The 18,729-nt window shown below is 40.1% G+C and overlaps 1 protein-coding gene across 2 annotated transcripts in view; it reads right to left on the minus strand.

Moving 5' to 3' along the window:
• STK39 (serine/threonine kinase 39) overlaps nucleotides 1–18,729 on the minus strand; it is a 249,303-nt gene that overhangs the window by 16,267 nt on the left and 214,307 nt on the right. Inside the window, exon 17 of one of the 2 annotated variants that reach the window (XM_075829403.1) lies at nucleotides 7,027–7,155. The exons of the other annotated variant lie outside the window; for it this stretch is intronic. Within the exon in view, the coding sequence (XP_075685518.1) occupies nucleotides 7,082–7,155 (74 nt within the window). The 3' untranslated portion in view covers nucleotides 7,027–7,081. Of the gene's footprint in view, nucleotides 1–7,026; nucleotides 7,156–18,729 lie in introns of those variants that run through there. 2 annotated transcript variants of the gene reach the window in all.

Raw genomic sequence — 18,729 nt, forward strand, 5'->3', positions numbered from 1 at the left:
CTAGGTGTTAGGAAAACACCTGTTCCCTTAAGGTCGCTATGATAACCCATCTAGCTTATGGGTGGTTCTTCTTTACCTTGAGCTTATCTCTATTCTGTGTGCTTTTGCCAATCAGCTGTGGGGTTGTATTTATACCTGTCTTTTCCCACCTGTCTTTGCTTGTGAATTTTCTTATCGCCTGGTTTCTGATCAAGCTCCTGACTGATCCTGCACTTCTGTTTTCTGGACCTCGTGTATACTGACCTTGGCTTGTCTCTCGTTAACCCTCTGCTTTCCGATTCTGATTATCCGCTCCCGACTGATTTTGAAGGTGGCTTGTCTGATTACCTCCACACCGTTTCTATAATTTCAGTTAAACTATTTGCTGTCTGGTTTCCAGCTCAGGTTTGCCTGCATTGCAGCTCTTATCCAAAACTGCACTCTGTTAAGACAACTTGGGTTCTAAGCAGCAAAGTCCATCCCACCTTGCGTTCAGCTCTGGCGAACACCTTAGACACTGTCAATCAGAGTGGTTACGGATTTGAGGTTGCGTGTTAACGTGAACGCTCTTTCCCGGCAGATACCAGCAGCCTTGAGGTATCGCTCCACTTGCATTTCCATAAAACTAGGCGAGGATTTGATAGTTTATATAACTCTTTAGGTAGCGTAGAGGGGGGTACTGATGCCTACCTTCAATGTCCAAAAAATTGGGAATGAGTGAGGTATTAGAGTGTGGAATTTATATATAATGTTTTTTAGTAATATGTCTTTTGTTGGGGGGGGGGGCGGTGGTCCCAAGTAAGAAGAATGTGGAATGAATGGAGATGGTGTGGTAGATGTGATGTAAATGAGGAAGAATATGTATGGTTAAAGATAGGGCTTTTTAATATTGAAGCAAAGATAGAGTTGTTTCAGGTTACGTGTGATTTCCTGCAGGAGGTGTGGTTGCGGATAGGGCTCTTTCAGATTAAAAGTCACTTCCGGTGTGAGAAGGGAGATGTGGAAGTGGAGATAGAGCTGTTTGAAGTCATGTGTCACTTTGTGTAGGTGATGTGGCTGTGGACAGGGTTCAGATTATGACTCACTTCCGGTGTGAGAAGGGAGATATGGGAGCGTAGATAGAGCTGTTTCAGGTGTCACTTCCTGTGGGAGGAAGTAGAGGTAAGAGGCTGAATCGTAATGGAAATATAGAGGGTTGCAGGTTTACATAATTTCCGGTTAGGAGAGGCAGGAATAAGGGGAATGTGGGTATTTAAACGTGTTGGTGTATGACAGCAAATGTATCCTGATGAAGGGGGAGGCCCCGATATGCGTGGAACATTTTGCCTTTATATTTGTTTTTATATTTAAATGTTATTAAAATCACTCTTTTACTTCGTTTGTCGTTTCTACCAGCTGCATTATTGAAAAAGTGACCAGGGGAGTGATATGTAAGGCGATCGTAGATCGGAGGGGAGCTTGGTGCCTGGCTCTCCTCGCATATGTGAGTACTATTGCATTTGTATGATAATCTGATTGCACTGCATTGAACTACAGTACAGACGATCTCCAAAGTTTTTTTTCTATATTTTTTGCATTACTGTGTATTATGCAGCAGAATGAGTAGACAGCTGCTTGAAAGGGGTTTATCTGCTAGAGGGGCACACAGTTGCCTATGAAGGGTTAATCTGCTGGAGGATCCTCCTCCTCCCTGTCCCTACCATGAACTGATCTGTGTGATCAGTGCAGAACAAGAAGGGAGGCCAAAGAGGACAGCCTCCTGTCAGGGAAAAAATACAGCAATATGAATCTTTGGAGCCAGGGGAGGAGAGTAAATCATTAAAACACCACGTATTAATCCCATCTTCTATCCTAGACCACCGGTGAAGGAGGCATTAACCCTTCACTATTACCCTTGACCACCAGGGAGTTAAATATTAAAGGGGTTGTCCCGGCACAGGGCGATTTTCACAGGATAGGTCATCAGTATATGATCGGTGGGGTCCGATACCTGAACCCCACATCCATATGCTGTTCCGGCTGCCTCTGGGCACCGGATGTTATGCAGTGGCTGGTGTCGAAAGCAGATGGCCCCGTACACTGCATAGCGGCCGTGCTGCAATACTGTAACTCTGCTCCTATTCACTTGAATAGGAGCAGAGCTGAAGTACTGCAGCACAGCCGATGAACTGTGACCGAAGCCATCTGCTTCCGGCATGGACATCTGATGCCCTGGGGCAGCCAAATCAGCTGGTCATATACTGATGACCTATCCTGTGGATAGGTCATCAGAGTGAAAAATCACCCTGTTCCTGGACAACCCCTTTAAATCCTTTTCTAACCTAGACCACCAAGAAAGGGAGAAATAATCCTTCTATTACACTAGACCATCAGGAAATTAAATATTAATTCATCCACTACCGCAGACCAAGGAAGTGGGTATTAACCATTCAAGTACCCAGGACCACCAGGGAAGCAAATATTAAATCCTGCACTAACCTTGACCACCAGAAAAGCTAACATTAATACCTCTACTACCCTAGACCACCAAGAACTGTGGCATTTACACCACCTTAGCCCAAGGGAAGTCTGAATTATTCTGAAATCTATTTTTACTTATTTGTCTAAACGTAATAATTGATAGTGAATAAGTGAATAAGGACAAATCCACTATGTAAATAATGTACCTATTAAATGAAATGCAAAGTAAGTCAATAAACCTACCACTACAATACCTGCTAGGTCACTTACACAAATGTAAGTCATTTCGGAGAATGACTAAAAGCAGTCTGCTTGAATCTCCTCAGTAGACGTCGACCCGCTATTTATCCACATTTTCTAAACTGTTTGCATGGCTATTAGAATTCTTAACGCGAGTTAAACCTTGACAGGACAATTACAGACAGTATAGTTTTATGCCCTCTTAGACAATTTTGTTTTATGACAAACAGATTCAGACAAGCGGTAAATTTAACCGCAAGAAACAGTTCCCATCAAGAATCTTTCAAAACAGCAATGACTGTTCAATTTCTGTATTTTTCACCTAATAAAATAATCAACAATGAGCTATGATTTTGTTTCCTTGAGGCACAAGAGGGGAAAAAAACCTCATAGAATACAATGTATAAGAAAGATTTAAAGCCCATCCAATCCATATATTTATAGGAGGCTAGACAGAGCTGTGTACAACGTTTCATCAAAAGTCTATGATAAAGTAAATAATAATAAGTGTTATTACCACTATTTTTGTTACTAGTAGTAGTAATAGCAAAAGGTACAGTGAAACATAAAATAATGTAAACTTCAAACAAGGGATGTAACCGCATGCCAAATATATGCTTTTTTTGATAGATCTGTCGGACAAAACAAATCAGGTATACAGCTGCATGCAATGGGTATCTGTTTTACAGATCCTTTTTCTTTTCTTTTTTTCTTGGTTGTGAATATATTTTTGCCTTTTTTTATCCGATGGAGGCAAATGTATGCAAATTTAACCTCTTACATTTGGACATGTCTGCGATTCATTTCCACTATAAAAAAAACATATAAGTCAATGTCTACCTTTATTAGCACTAACAATAGTGTAAAGCCTTGCTAGAAAAAAAGGCATGTCTGATGTTTAGGACAAAAACGTATGCTAAAAAGACACACATTGCAATAAGTTGCCAAAAGTATACAAAAAAAGCAAGAGTTCAAGGTGCCTTAATCTCATATATTAAAGTTTTTTTTTTAAGGTACTGTATGTTTATCTATCCTGACATACAGATACTAGGCGCACTATACTTAGCTATCTACATCAGTCCCATAGACTTTGAATAGAGCAGCACTGGGCATGCTCGACCTCAGCTCCATTCAAACTCCTCCTCATTGTAATCGTGCAGGATCGGGACACCTGTTCTAGTGATCGGTGTGGGTCCCCCAGCTATCTGACTTTTATCACCTACACTGTGGATAGGTGATAGATGTCGATCTCAGCACAACCCCTTTAAGTAAAAATTAAGACTGCACCTTTTTTTGGGAAAAAATATTCACAGAGTATTTCTGATGCTGTTTTATTCTGAAGAAAATAAAGATTGTGTACAAGACACCGAGGATTCTGGCAGGGGAATTTCTCATCCAGATGAAAGAGAAAGGTTAAGTCAATTTATCAATATAAAAAAGAATGCTAGGTATGAAATGTATTTTTCACAGGTGACTATGAAATAAACCGTGTTACGCGCTTATCTATGCCAGATACATCAGTAGTAAGACTTTGGTTTTATTTTCTTGACATTTTGCAAACATAATCATTTCGAATATATTAAAATAAAGTTTGGGATAAACAATTCGGAATTCAGGACAATTCAGTCCATTGCTGAACAATTTCACTAAAACGTGCCAAAGTGTTATGAAAGCCGTTGTCTGAGATTTGAAGAATGGTCTTCTTTTTTTCCAGAAACAGCGCCACACTTGCCCATAAACTTTATCTGGTATTACAGCTCAGTTCAATTCAAGTTAATTCCAGCCAATGAGCAAGAAAAGGTGCTAAAATGTAACATTTATTAAATATAATTAAAACTCATTATTCCCAGAAGATATAAGAAGACACAAGTGCAGGGCCAAGATGTGGGGTCAGAGGAGTAGGCAGGTACTTAGGTATCCATTAAAGGGAGCACAATTTATAAATGAAATATAAAAAAATCTTTTGTCTTGAAATTGGACATGTTAAAGAGGCTCTGTCACCAGATTATAAGTGCCCTATTTCCTACATAATCTGATCGTCGCTGTAATGTAGATAACAACAGTGGTTTTTATTTTGAAAAACTATCATTTTTGACCAAGTTATAAACAATTTTAGATTCATGCTAATTAGTTTCTTATTAGACAACTGGGCATTGTAAAGAGTGTATGACGTGTATGACGCTGACCAATCAGTGACCAATCAGCATCATACACTTCTCATTGTTCCAGCCCAGCTTCTTTCTATGCACAATCACACTGTAACAATGGGCTTGCCAAATGCAGAGATTGAAATTCATAGATCCAATATGATTAAATCGCTCAGCTGAGCGTTGTTACCCCTTTGTTTTTGATTGTCTCTCCTCAGACAGCCGAGCCAGCAGTATACAACCTCAATCGAAAGACTATGAGCCCGTAGACTGCTGGCCGTTCAGGACCCCACTGAACAAAACTTCTGACATATCACTATGACCTGTCAAAAGTTTTATGAAAGTTTAGGTACACTTATCCGCAAGTGCTCACAGAGGCTGCAGTTCCTAAGATCTCCTCCACTGTTCGTCATCCAGATATTGGCTTTCTGCACTTTTCTGACAGGTATTACAGTCCCTAGAATGCAATAATTTTATAAATTTGGTGCAATTTCCAAAGTTGCCTTGAAAAAGTGCACATTAAAATGAAATAAAAATGCACCAAATTTATCAAAGATCATGCCATTTGATAAATTTTGCAGATTTTTGCAAGCAGCAATAGAAAGCAAAAGACAGAAGTGGCGTAAAAAATTTGTTTGATGCAAGTTATTTTATGTATATGTTTTATAATATCATACTATTTTAAATCAATGGCTATTTGTGGTTGGCCATATGTTGCATTACTTTTAGGTCTTATACAGAGACATTTGCAGGAGGCTGTACGGTGGCACACATTGTGACTCCATGTGTCAGAGATATTCTCCCTTAGAGAAGAATACCTTCATAATATGGTGTCCAATGGAGCATGCCTCTATTATTTTTCAGTCGGATTTGTATGAATCCAACACATAAAACTTATGATATAACCTGGATATTTTTATAGAAATACATTTCGTTATATATAAACAGTTGGAACTTAAATGATAAGAAAATGATGACTATAGAAACATGTATACCAATATCACGATTGAGAGTTAGGCCCCATGCACACGACCGTATTTTTCATTAAATTATGGATCCATTATGGACACATTTCAGTATTTTTACGGATGGGTGTCCGTGTTGAAAAAATTATAGAACTTGTCCTATTCTTGTCTGTAATTACGGAACGGACTCTCCCAAAGAAGCCTATGGACGCTTACGTAAATACATACAGCTACGGATGTGCATCAGTAAACGGTCCGTATTTACGGATGCGTTGCTATGCAACATGTTGCGGACATCATTTGCAGCCTCCTTTTTTTACGGATCCGTATATACGGATCAAATACGGATGATTACGGATCTGTATTTATGGACAGTATTTACGGATAGATAAAAATACGGTCATGTGCATGGGGCCTTAGGGTATGTCCACACATACATAAAGAAGTGGCTGAAAATTATGAGACTGTTTTCAAGGGAAAATAGGCTTTGATTTCAATGAGTTTTTAAGCTGAAAATGTATTTTTTTTTTTTTTTTTTTAAATTGAAGCTTATTTGAAGGCTTTTTTTGAGCCGTTTTTTGAGAAAATGTTCGTAGTGTCAATAGAAAATCAGCTCCAAAAACGCAAGAAGTGACATGCTACTTATTTTTACAAGGCTTCTTTTTACGAGTTTTTTTTTTTTTTAATTCAGCAGCATAAACATACGCCTCATGTGAGCAGCACAGTGTATTTCCCATTGAAATCAATAGGGAACTGATTGCAGGTTTATTTCAGGCGTATTTTATTTTGGAGCGTAATACGAGGCTTTTACGTTCCAAAATAAGCCTGAAAATAAGCTGTGTGAACATACACTTACTGATAAGACCCCCAGCTAAAGTACTCTAATGTCTGCGGGTCTCTTCATGTGTAAATATCTGCTGGTTAAAATGCCACATGCTAAGAATTATATTTTATCATTCATTTTACCTTTAGAGGACATAAAAGTCCCAACGACAGTGAATATTAACCTTTGTAAATATTCCCTGCTTAATTCAACAGAACAGAACTGATGAGATGTGCCGCCCTCCACATGATTTGGAACAAGGATTGGCAGAGTCTATAAAAACTGACAGTGTTTTCCTTTTAAAAAACGAAAGCGTATAGGTAAGGTTTATCTCTGAAGTTCAGCCTTGCTGAACCACACAGCTATCACGCTGACATTTCTGACAGTCTATGTTTATTTAATCTCTGCTCTGAAACATGATGGATCACTTCAAAAAAGTTCTTAAATTTTAGGACATGCCCGGAATGTCAAATCCTGAACCGGAGATTATGCAGATGCGACGATTGATTATCGGGAGCGTCACAATTCTTTACCTCCGGACCTGTTCAAACACAAACAAAGATCGTTGACTGTCAAACAGAGCCGCACCGGTTTTTTCTTCTTTCTATTTTTAATGTGCTGCTTTTTTTTTTTTTGCAAAAGCGATGCCGTCAAATTATGTTTTCATATGAAAATGAAACAGATGTCATTGGGGATGTAACATATGAAAAGGTCTTTCAACTTTTCTACTGCAACATATATCAGTGAGGAAAGAGCTTGTTCTACGCATTATGTGGCACATAATTACCACCATTATCTGGCAATCACACATAACCAAACAAATGGGTACAAATATCAACTATCCTGACAAGATTTATGGATTCTATAAGCTGTTTTAGGAAAAACTATATGAAATGAATTCATAAGAACCAGTTGCAGCATGTAATGGAAAATATCTATTGTTAGTCAGTTGTTATGTATCGTCACCGTTGCGGAAAGTGATTGACTACCACAGTCACGACGTCCAGGTTGAGATGTCATTGTGCCGCCCAATTCAATATGGCCGCTTTAGAGTGGGAACAGCAAGGATTTAAACGCTGAGTATATAATCTCAACCAGGTTATAGGTAGTTAAACTCAGGACGTTCTTTTAAAATCTATTGGGCACAATTAGATGTATAGAAGGCTGATATATAGGATATAGGAGATTGCTATATGTACTAGCAATGTGCCAGCAGTGGATTATTCTTTATAAAGTTTGTATAACCTGTTTGTTAGACAAAGACATTAAAGAAATTCCATACAGTTAATTTATACAATATAACACTAGTTTAGAGACATATAGCACTTTTTTAGTACTGTAGATTAGCTTACAGAGTCTCTATGTTCTGTCATATAAAGGGGGATCCCGAGTGGGGTAAGTCCATATGCTGTAATGGGGCATATGGCAGGAGTTCTTGTCATGAGACAACTGCTTTAAAGTGCATTTTCAGTGATCTGGACAAGGAACAAAATAAATTCTCTGCGAGTACTTTCTCCTTCTATGATATAATCATTAGGAAACTTGCTTGTTCTTATGGTTATGGCACAGAAGGTGGAAGGGGTATTGCACGGGAGGACATAAGGTGATAGGAGCTCTGCGGGTGTATGGGTGCAAAAGCAGACAGTGGCTCTGTTAAGGGAGGGGAAACAGAAGAATGTGGCAGAGGCTTTGTGTGGGGGCGGTGGGGTCGAAGATGCCAGGGTCTCTGTGAGGAAAAGGTCAGGGACAGGGATATAAAAGTTGGCAGGAGCCCTGTTATGGGAAAAGGTACAGAAAATGGTAGAGGTACTGTGGGGCGAATAAAACTGGGGGAAAGAAGGCGGCAGGGGCTCCGAAAGGGGGGCAGGGGCATGAATAACTAAAGGTTTTAGGGTCACTGTTTGGGGAGGGTGGCAAAGAAGGTTGTAGGAGTACTATGAATGGCAGGGGACAGGGGGGCAGAATGCAGGCTCTGTGGGGGCAGGCAGAGAGAAGATGGCTGAGGGTCTGTTGGGGCAGAAAAACAGAACGTGGTAGGTGATCTTTGAGGGTAAGTGGCACAGAAGGTGGCAGAGGCTCTATGGGGTAGGGAAGAGGGGCACTGAAGGTGGCAGAGGCTCTGTGGGGGAAAGTTGACATGTTCTCTGTAAAAACGCAAGGGAAGCACAATCTTCTTACCTAACACTGCTCCATAGGCCGCCCTAACTGATGGCTTAGCTGGCACTGCTGGCTTGGCACATACTGCTGCCCAGGGCTGGTAACAGCCCACTACAAAGAGAGCTCCAACTCCTCGCACAGATAAAGACGCATGTCGTGTCAATATCCAGAGGAGTGGAGAAGAGGGGCCAGTATAGTTTAATTTGGGTTAAACTAATGGGTCGCATGATGTTCCTTTGGTCCAGAAGATCTAAAGTGGGACCTTATTTATTACAAATGTGGCCAGTCCCCATATGACAGTACCACTAGTACAGCTCTGATGGCGGCCCTGCATGGTAGCAGGGGGCTCAACAGAATTCTACACATCTATACACAAACTGTACACAGTTCATGTATGCATTTTTGAGGGCTGAGGTGGGCAGGTGGTCACAAGTCACTGTATTCCCAATGCACAACTAAAATCTGCTGTGCCCAATCCCTGCTCAACCAAGCTAAGGGCAAAGTCTACAACTAATCATAGGAGCAGACAGCTAAGTCATATCTCCAAGATTCATGGAGGAGCAGGTAAATCTCCCAGGAGCCCCATGTTTTGACAAAATACTCACCACTCCTCGTTCCTGCAGTCATCTTGACTCCGGACACCACTGCAGACAATGTCATGATGCAGGCTCAGTTTAGGGGGTCAGTTCTGGAATCTGTATTAGTTTAGGCAGTCTGGTCTGGGCTCAGCTTTAGCATTATAGACAGCAATTATTTATGTTGGAAAAGACAAATAGGACCCTTAATACTTGCTTTAAGGGACTGTAAAAACACTCATTGCCAGGAAGAGCTGATAGAGGTAATGAGTTATAGACACAAATTTGTAGGCTTTCTCTAAACAATAGTCCAAGTGATCAGTCTCATTATATGCAAATATGGCTTATCCTATATATTAATTTTTACTTTCTATTAGGCCATAGGATTTCTGGCTCTCTGAAATTGCAAGATCCAGACATAGAACAAAAGAAACATAAAATAATATGCACAAGGTTTATATATAGGATCTCCAATAGATGAAAGTCCTGATGTATTCTAAATATAATAGGTGAGTCACAGCATCAATCACGATTTGCAGATTTTATCTTTTCCAGTGTATTTTGATCATGTAAAAGGTTACCCTACAGAGTAATGAAATGACATCAGTACTATTAAATTATAATAAAATATAGCAAAAAGCTATGTGAGAAGTTAATTCTTTCTATTCCTGGTTAGAAAAAAGGATTCACATCTAATATGTGATGAATGATAGGATAGACTGGGTAATTCTATATATTAATCCAGATTGTAGTACAGACAAAGGACAGGATACAGTGTATCAACACACAGGACTACAGGGAAATATGATCTTTGTCTGTGTTGTGTCTGTAGCTATATCCATGTAATGTCATAATGATGGTAATTTTCGATTTAATTTTTTTACAATTTGAAAGCTCAAACATGCCATATTTTATCCCTAATTTAGGACAATAAATATTATTAGATAATCGTTCTTACTAAAATATGTGCCACTTACATTGGCTTTGTCTTTCAAACATACAACCTTCTCAGATATATCATCCAGTGATAATGAAGAAAATAAACCCTACTTTCAAAGTTTTATGTTTTTACTTCATACCTCTCAATATCCCCAAACCATGGGATATTTTAAGCATTGCCCCGTCCAAACAGGAATGCCCCTAAAACTACATAGAAAAACTCTTTATATGCAAATCTATATAAAACCTGCCACTGTGTGGTCCAACTGCGGGACTGTCCTGTAAAAAATGGGACTACAGGAATGAACATGTGGTTCTTTTTTAAAATAAATATAAGAAAATCTAGTTAAGAGATCGAGAAAAACATAATTTTAGTACTGTCCAGTCTACTTGCCCTTTGTCTATCCGCAGCTTATTGCCATGTCCACTGACACAGACTGGTTGCTTCGAATGGACTGCCTAACAAACGCATTTTATAAGCTGTGGCTATTTTTCTTCTCAAGAGTAAACTCCCATCTTGGTGCCCTAGTTTTGTAACTTCACGTGTTTTAATCTTCTTTGTCCCCCATGAACGTGTAGCGGATTTGTTGTGGATTTTTACCATCTGGATTTGTGGGTGGAAAATCCGCAGCGAAAGACTGTTGCATTCAAGTGGATGAGATTTAAAAAATCTCATCCGCATGCAGCCAAAAGCTTTCTGCCAGGAAATCCAAGCATATTGCATATTTCACACTTTTCAATAGAGAAGGGGTGGAATCTGCAGCGAAATCTGCAGCAAAATTCACATGTAACATGCGGATTTTGCTGCGAACATCTGCACCAAATCCGCTACATGTGTGGGTACCCTCTTTTAATGAAGTTTGTGCAATACAGGTTATATTGAATATAATAGTTTGCTCAAATATTTCATAGGCCAGACATGCTTCGAGACCTTTCTCTCTTTCTCAGTGGCTTAGTATTTTGTGAATTTCCCAATACCATAAAGATTGGCATAAACCTGAAAAAAAATGCTTTTTTTCACGTTCTCATTTAAGTTAGTTGGCGCAAATAATAATATTTACAGCAAAAATGTGTCCTCTAATTGTCGACTGCATCGTGATGCCAAATATGTATATAACGTCTAACATCGATATAGCGCCAAGAATGAAGACCCTATTTTAGTTTTATGTACGTCCATCCCATAGCTTTATCCCCTGTGCACATGAGTGACTATCATCCAGGTACAGAATTTTTCTTTAGTGAAGGTGCAAGAACAAATCGACCTGTGTTTTACAGACAGGAAACAGATTATTTAAGGGTTAAGCTGTCTGTGTGATGGTGCAGGAGTGTACAGTGGGATGAAACACAAACTATAAATCAACCGGCTAAGTATCATGGTGAACGCGTGAATAGCTCATTAATTTAAGTGAAAAGGGTTAAGCATTAAGGAGTACCCATTCCAGGTATATACTTTAGCTAAATAATATATATTAGGACTACGAAGTATGAAGAGCTATGGAAAACATGGAGCGGGGACCAACTTTATCTTCAACAACTTCAAAAAGTTGATACATTTTTACCTTAAGTCACTTCTTGGCTCTTTACAAAGCAGTACGTTTTTTTTTTTCTTATAACACATTTTTCTATTTTACTTTATATTGTATAAGGAAACTTTGTATTGCTTTCGACTACTGTCCCATAATTTTAAGAAACATTCATTTTGCACCACAGGGTTTAGTAATCACAATGCAGTTAGTGGCAGCTGGGTGTATCTTTTTTAAAACTCAATCCAATCAAACACAAATATAACATGCTACAACAAACGTTTAATACAACTGTCACCAGGAGGCCACTTAGCAAAGCGTTGAGCTCCCTTCATTGCTGTGAACTTTCACTGTTCCAATTATAATGCGATAAATCACAGAGCTCTAATACTTTAACATAAAAAGTAAGTCTGTTATATTTCTTCAACACGCTTAATAACACTAATGGATTTTATAATTGCTAAGGCTGCTAAGGGAACACTACTTGAAGTAGTAAAGTTAAAGAAATGATCAATTCATCATCTATGAAATACGCACAAACCAAAAATAGTGCTTTTTTTTGCTAAACCGTACGTTTTTACCAGTGATCACTTTCTGCAACATCTAGAACTGTAGAGGTTTATAACTTTATGAGAAACATCATGAGAAACCTTCTACTTTCCACCGTTCTTCTCATTCCAATGTTAGATAAAGAAGAGTTGACAACATGGTTATTGGTAATGCTGACTGATTTCCGACCAATGGCTTAGAATCCTAAGGTCTCTTGCACACGACCGTTTTTGACCGCATCCGAGTGGCACCAGACAGTCTTCACAGACCCATTCACTTTAGCGGGTGAATCGGGTCCGTGAAAAATGGTCCGAGTTTCCGATCCGAGGAATGATAGAACATGTCCTATCTTTCCTCGGATCACTGACGGGACTCGGATGGCACACTCGGTCGTGTGCATGAGGCGTAAGTACTAAATTAACATTTTGAAAGTTTTTGAGGGGTTGTCTGATCATGACAACTCCTGTCAATATATCCCAATAGGTCATAGTGGAATGTCTCGGGACCCACCCCTTTAAGCCAGAGTGGAAAGCAACTCTGTAAGAGCAGCCCTGCTCCTGCTCTGGCAGACTTAAAGGGGTTGTCTCATAATCATTATTTATCACCTATCCATAGGATAGGTGATAAATATCTGATTGGTGGGGGTCCAACCACTGGGACCCCTACCGATCACGAGAACGGGCTTACTTTGCTGTTCCAGACAGCCCCATAGTAATGGTGCGCTAGTAGCCATGCTCGGCCACCGCTTCATTCATTTATATGGGGCTGCCGAAGATAGAGCTCGGCAGCCAGATAGAAATGAATCGAACGGTGGCCGAGCATGCGCACTATCGCTCCATTCCTATGGAGCTCCCAGGACGGCAAAGTAAGTCTGTTCTCGTGATCGGTAGGGGCCCCAGCGGTCATGCCCCCACTGATCAGATATTTATCACCTATCCTGTGGATAGGTGATAAATATTAATTATGGAAAAAACCTCTTGAAGAGGTATTATTATTTTAATGGCCGCTATGCAATACTACATTTCCCAGATATTGTTCTCAAGTGTATAAATGGTAAAGGTGTTTGATCTTGTGGCTGTGATGAATTCTCATTGCAACCTTCTATGGTTGGGGCCTTCAGGTTTTCCAGCACATGACATCAGGGATTTAACAGCATACACCTCATCTTTATACTGCGCAAGTGCTTAGTATTACATCGGATTTCTGGCTTTGTCGTTGAGTCAACCAGAAAAATAGAGCCATGTATGGTCCTAGCTTTAAAGGAACACTAAACATAGAAAATGCACAACAAAATAAAATATATCCCAGCACTTCTTTCCTTTATCTCCTCCTCTCCTTTGATCCCATTTATCTTATATTACAAATAAAACTGAGAAATATATAAAGAAATCTTATCCGTGTGTCCCAGGAATTCAGCCATGTCCCCCTTAACTTTAAAGTCCTGTGTCTGTGACAAATGGCTGGAGCAGGAGCCTCCCCTGCTGTCTGCAGCAGGACAAAAAGATTGTTCAGCCACACCCCTCGTGCTTTGACCCATCCTTCATTCATTCCCCAGCCAAAAATGAAACAGATCAGCAGGAGACTAACCCCTGTGTTCTCTGTAGGATTTCTACAAGACTGTTTGTTTCAGGAACATGTAGAAAATGCTGGAGACTGACAAAGTGGTGGGGGAAAAAAAAATCTCCTATTTGCTTTTATTATTCATTTCTAGGTTTAATGTTCCTTTAAATTTGGAAATAAGAAGTCATTGTAATACTATACTGTGCAGTCATGGTGAATCTTGCATAATGTGCTAGATGCCTACTAATAAGGAGAGCTGCTCTTTGTAACCGCCATCCACTATGGCTAATAGAAGAGGGTCCTGAATAGTGGAGTAACCCCCCTGTGCAAACTTAAACATTTCCTAGTAAGATATTAAAATTGGAAAACTCTTTTAAAAATAGTAACAGTCTAACACTTGACAGGTGGAATTGTACATCTTTTGTAAGCATGGAAAAGACTGGGACATAATAGTTCGCTGTAGTCTTACTAAGTGTTCAAGCAAAGGTGTTTTTTCTGTTTATCTTCTATTAATCTCACGTTCACTTTCATATACATCTGAGTAGCAATGTCTTGTTATTGTTCACCTTTTATTTATCTGGCCATTTACTCATCGATTTCTCCCGACACTGCAATATCATCAACACAATCTCATTTTCTGTTGGGCTCCCTATGCTATGTAATAGATTTTCTATATCACCTTCTTAAAAGGCTGACAATGCTTCACTCTTCTCTGTGTCATATATCATAGTTATAAATAATATCCTGCTAGAGGAACCTTTATGACCTAAGTTATAAACAAGAAATTATTTGCTTAAAATAAACAAAAATAAAACATGTTTTGGTAAAATAAAATATTCTAATATAAAGATGTTGCTGGGAAGAATTAATGTTTATTGGTGAAATCCTGTTAAAGAGGTTTTTTAGTCCTAAGAAACTGATCCTAAGGATAGGCCATCAATATCTCACTGGTCAGGGTCCGACTCCCGGTACCCCCGCTGATCAGTAGTTTTGAAGGGAGCGCTGTTTCCTCTTCATTTCCTTTACTGCTCACACTGTGAATCGCTGATACACATGTAACGGTGGTTCACAGTTTTACAGCTCTCTCGCATGCTGTAATACTGTTAAAATTAAGTACACCCTTCCAACAAACATTAAGAGAATAATTAGCAGCCAGATGTTAAAAAATAGACAAGATTAGTTAGTCATCAAGAAGTTGGACTGCACTTTACAGCCATAGGATTGATACAACCAAAGACAAATATGATATGATCTGTCTAGCAGCTTAAGCAAAGTGGGTCATGCAAGAGGACAGTGATCCGAAACATACCAGAAAATCGACATTTGAATGGCTAAAGAAGAAAAAAACAAAGTGTTGGACCTCAATCCTATTGAGCTGCTGTGATGGGATCTTTAGACAGCTGTTAACAAACAATGCCCTCAAACATCAATACACTGAAGCAATGTTGTAAGAAGAACTTCTCCAAAATGATGTAAGAGGCTGATAAACTCCTACAGAAAATGTTAACTACAAGTTATCATTGCTAAAGTTGTCTCTACACGTTACTGAATTAATGGGTGTATTTATCTTTTCCCACCTGGTTTCTGAATGTTTTTAGAATTTTTTTTACTATGTATTGAAATCTGTTGTGGTTTTTATGTCTTTTATTGATAAATTAAACCCATGACTACATAATATTGCATTAAGCTGTTTCAAATAACAAACTCAGCCCTACTATAAATTCAACTGCATTGGTATAAAGAATGCATTCTGGTGTATTCCCAACTGGTAGTACTATCTCCAGACCTGAACCTATCTCCAAAACAGGGGTCACCCACTCTTACTGTTGAGGCAAGCACAGGCCGCCTCATTGGGGGTCACGGGAGCTTAGGAAGCAAGACAACCCCTTTAATGTACTTGGACCCAGATTATTCTTAGTCCACCCATGTAATCAGGGCCCCACCGTCTATGAGGTGAGATGAGCATCTCGCCTCAGGCGGCCTACTGCTTCTCTGAGGGGGTGGCGCTGCCACCCCTGCTGCACTATAATTTTATCTGTGTCTATAGGACGCAGATACAATTACATGTATAAGCGCTGTATATCAGGGCATGTTCTGCTATTCAGCATCTTTCAATGAAGCAAGTGATGCGATTACGTCATTGCGCTGCTTGTGTCGTTGAATGGCGTAGGGCAAGGCACCCTGCCAATCAGCGCCTTTCAACGACGTTAGCGGCGCGATTACGTCATTGCACCGTTGCTCTGTTCAGCCCCAGCAGACCTGCTCAGAAGAGAGCAGGCCTGCATTGCAAGAGGTCGATGCAGGAACGGGATCAGGTGAGTATGTAAAGTTTTTTTGTTCTCATAAGTGTGAGTGGCATTATCTACAGGGGGCACTATCCACAGGGGGGGCTATATGTGGGGCACTAACTACAGGGGGGCTATATGTGGGACACTAACTACTGGGGGGCTATATGTGGGGCACTATCTACAGGGGGCTATATGTGGGGCACTATCTACAGTGGGCTATATGTGGGGCACTATCTACAAGGGGCTGTATGTGGGGCACTATCTACAGGGGATCTATGGGGGCCACTGTCTACAGGGGCTCTATGGGGGGCACTATCTACATGGGGCTCTATGAGGGACAGTATCTACAGGACACTCTATAGGAGGCACTATACAGTATATGTGGGCCACTGTCTACAGGGGGCTTTAAGTGGGGCACTGTCCACAGGGGGCTCTATGTGGGGCACTGTCCACAGGGGGCTCTATGTGGGGCACAGTCTACAGGGGGCTCTGTAAGGGGGTCTCAATGGGGAGGCTCTAACTACAGGGAGCTCTATGGGGGCACTATCTACAAGGGCACTGTGTGTGTGTGTGTGTGTGTGTGTGTGTGTGTGTGTGTGTGTGTGTGTGTGTGTGTGTATGTGTGTGTGTGTGTGTGTGTGTGTGTGTGTGTGTGTGTGTGTGAGACACAGTGTAAGGTGCTATTATAATCAGGGACACATTGTATGGTGCTATTAGTATTAGAGGTGCAGTGTATGGTGCTATTATATTTAGGGGCGTAGTCTGTGACACCATGAGAAATTTATCTTCATTAAAGGTGCAGAAATGTTGAAAAGTGAGAAGCTGAAGGCATCTGAGCGGCAAACTGCAGAAATGGGCTGTGGCCGGGAGAAGTCATCATAGAGGTCTGGACCGGATGGAGAAGAGAGGAAAAGAAAAAAGCACAAACAACTAGTGCTGGGACCACTATTATTCAACTTATTTATTAATGATATAGAGGATGGGATTAATAGCACTATTTCTATTTTTGCAGATGACACCAAGCTATGTAATATAGTTCAGTCTATGGAAGATGTTCATGAATTGCAGGCAGATTTAAACAAACTGAGTGTTTGGGCGTCCACTTGGCAGATGAAGTTTAATGTAGATAAATGTAAAGTTATGCATCTGGGTACCAACAACCTGCATGCATCATATGTCCTAGGGGGAGCTACACTGGCGGATTCACTTGTTGAGAAGGATCTGGGTGTACTTGTAAATCATAAACTCAATAACAGCATGCAGTGTCAATCAGCTGCTTCAAAGGCCAGCAGGATATTGTCGTGTATTAAAAGAGGCATGGACTCACGGGACAGGGATGTAATATTGCCACTTTACAAAGCATTAGTGAGGCCTCATCTAGAATATGCAGTTCAGTTCTGGGCTCCAGTTCATAGAAAGGATGCCCTGGAGTTGGAAAAAATACAAAGAAGAGCAACGAAGCTAATTAGGGGCATGGAGAATTTAAGTTATGAGGAAAGATTGAAAGAATTAAACCTATTTAGCCTTGAAAAAAGACGACTAATGGGGGACATGATTAACTTATATAAATATATTAATGGCACATACAAAAAATATGGTGAAATCCTGTTCCTTGTAAAACCCCCTCAAAAAACAAGAGGGCACTCCCTCCGTCTGGAGAAAAAAAGGTTCAAGCTGCAGAGGCGACAAGCCTTCTTTACCGTGAGAACTGTGAATCTATGGAATAGCCTACCGCAGGAGCTGGTCACAGCAGGGACAGTAGATGGCTTTAAAAAAGGGTTAGATAATTTCCTAGAACAAAAAAATATTAGCTCCTATGTGTAGAAATTTTTCCTTCCCTTTTCCCGCCCCTTGGTTGAACTTGATGGACATGTGTCTTTTTTCAGCCGTACTAACTATGTAACTAGAATCTGAGAAGACATCTCCGGTCAGTCACTTCATGTAAATGTTTATTCTGCCTCTAATCAGTACTGTAGTCACTGTATGATCTGCAGCGAGATGATGGGTGGTATGATTTTTTTTTGTGAAACAGCAACTTCCAGCATATCCTTACCATTGTTTGGGCCATTCTGGGAGCTGTAGTTTTATGCCACACAAACCTATACGGCAGGGGTTGCACTAAATTAAGCTGTATTTGTGCTGTTGCTGTATTTATGTACTGAGCTTGGTTCTGGTGTTGTATTTATGTACGGAGCTTGGTTCTGGTGTTGTATTTATGTACTTAGCTTTGTTCTGGTGAGGCATACATGTATAACCTTTGTTCTGGTGCTGCATATATTTATGAGCTTTGTTCTGTTGTATATATTTATGAGCTTGGTTCTGGTGTTGTATTTATGTACTGAGCTTGGTTCTGGTACTGTATATATGTGTTGAGCTTGGTTCTGGTGCTGTATTTATGTACCAAGCTTGGTTCTGGTACTGTATATATGCATGAGCTTGGTTCTGGTACTGTATATATGTACTGACCTTTTTTTTATGGTACTGTACATATGTATTGAGCTTGCTTCTGGAGCTGTAATTATAT

Source organism: Rhinoderma darwinii, chromosome 6 (genome assembly GCF_050947455.1).
Source record: "Rhinoderma darwinii isolate aRhiDar2 chromosome 6, aRhiDar2.hap1, whole genome shotgun sequence".
In the NCBI taxonomy this organism is placed as follows: domain Eukaryota; kingdom Metazoa; phylum Chordata; class Amphibia; order Anura; family Rhinodermatidae; genus Rhinoderma; species Rhinoderma darwinii.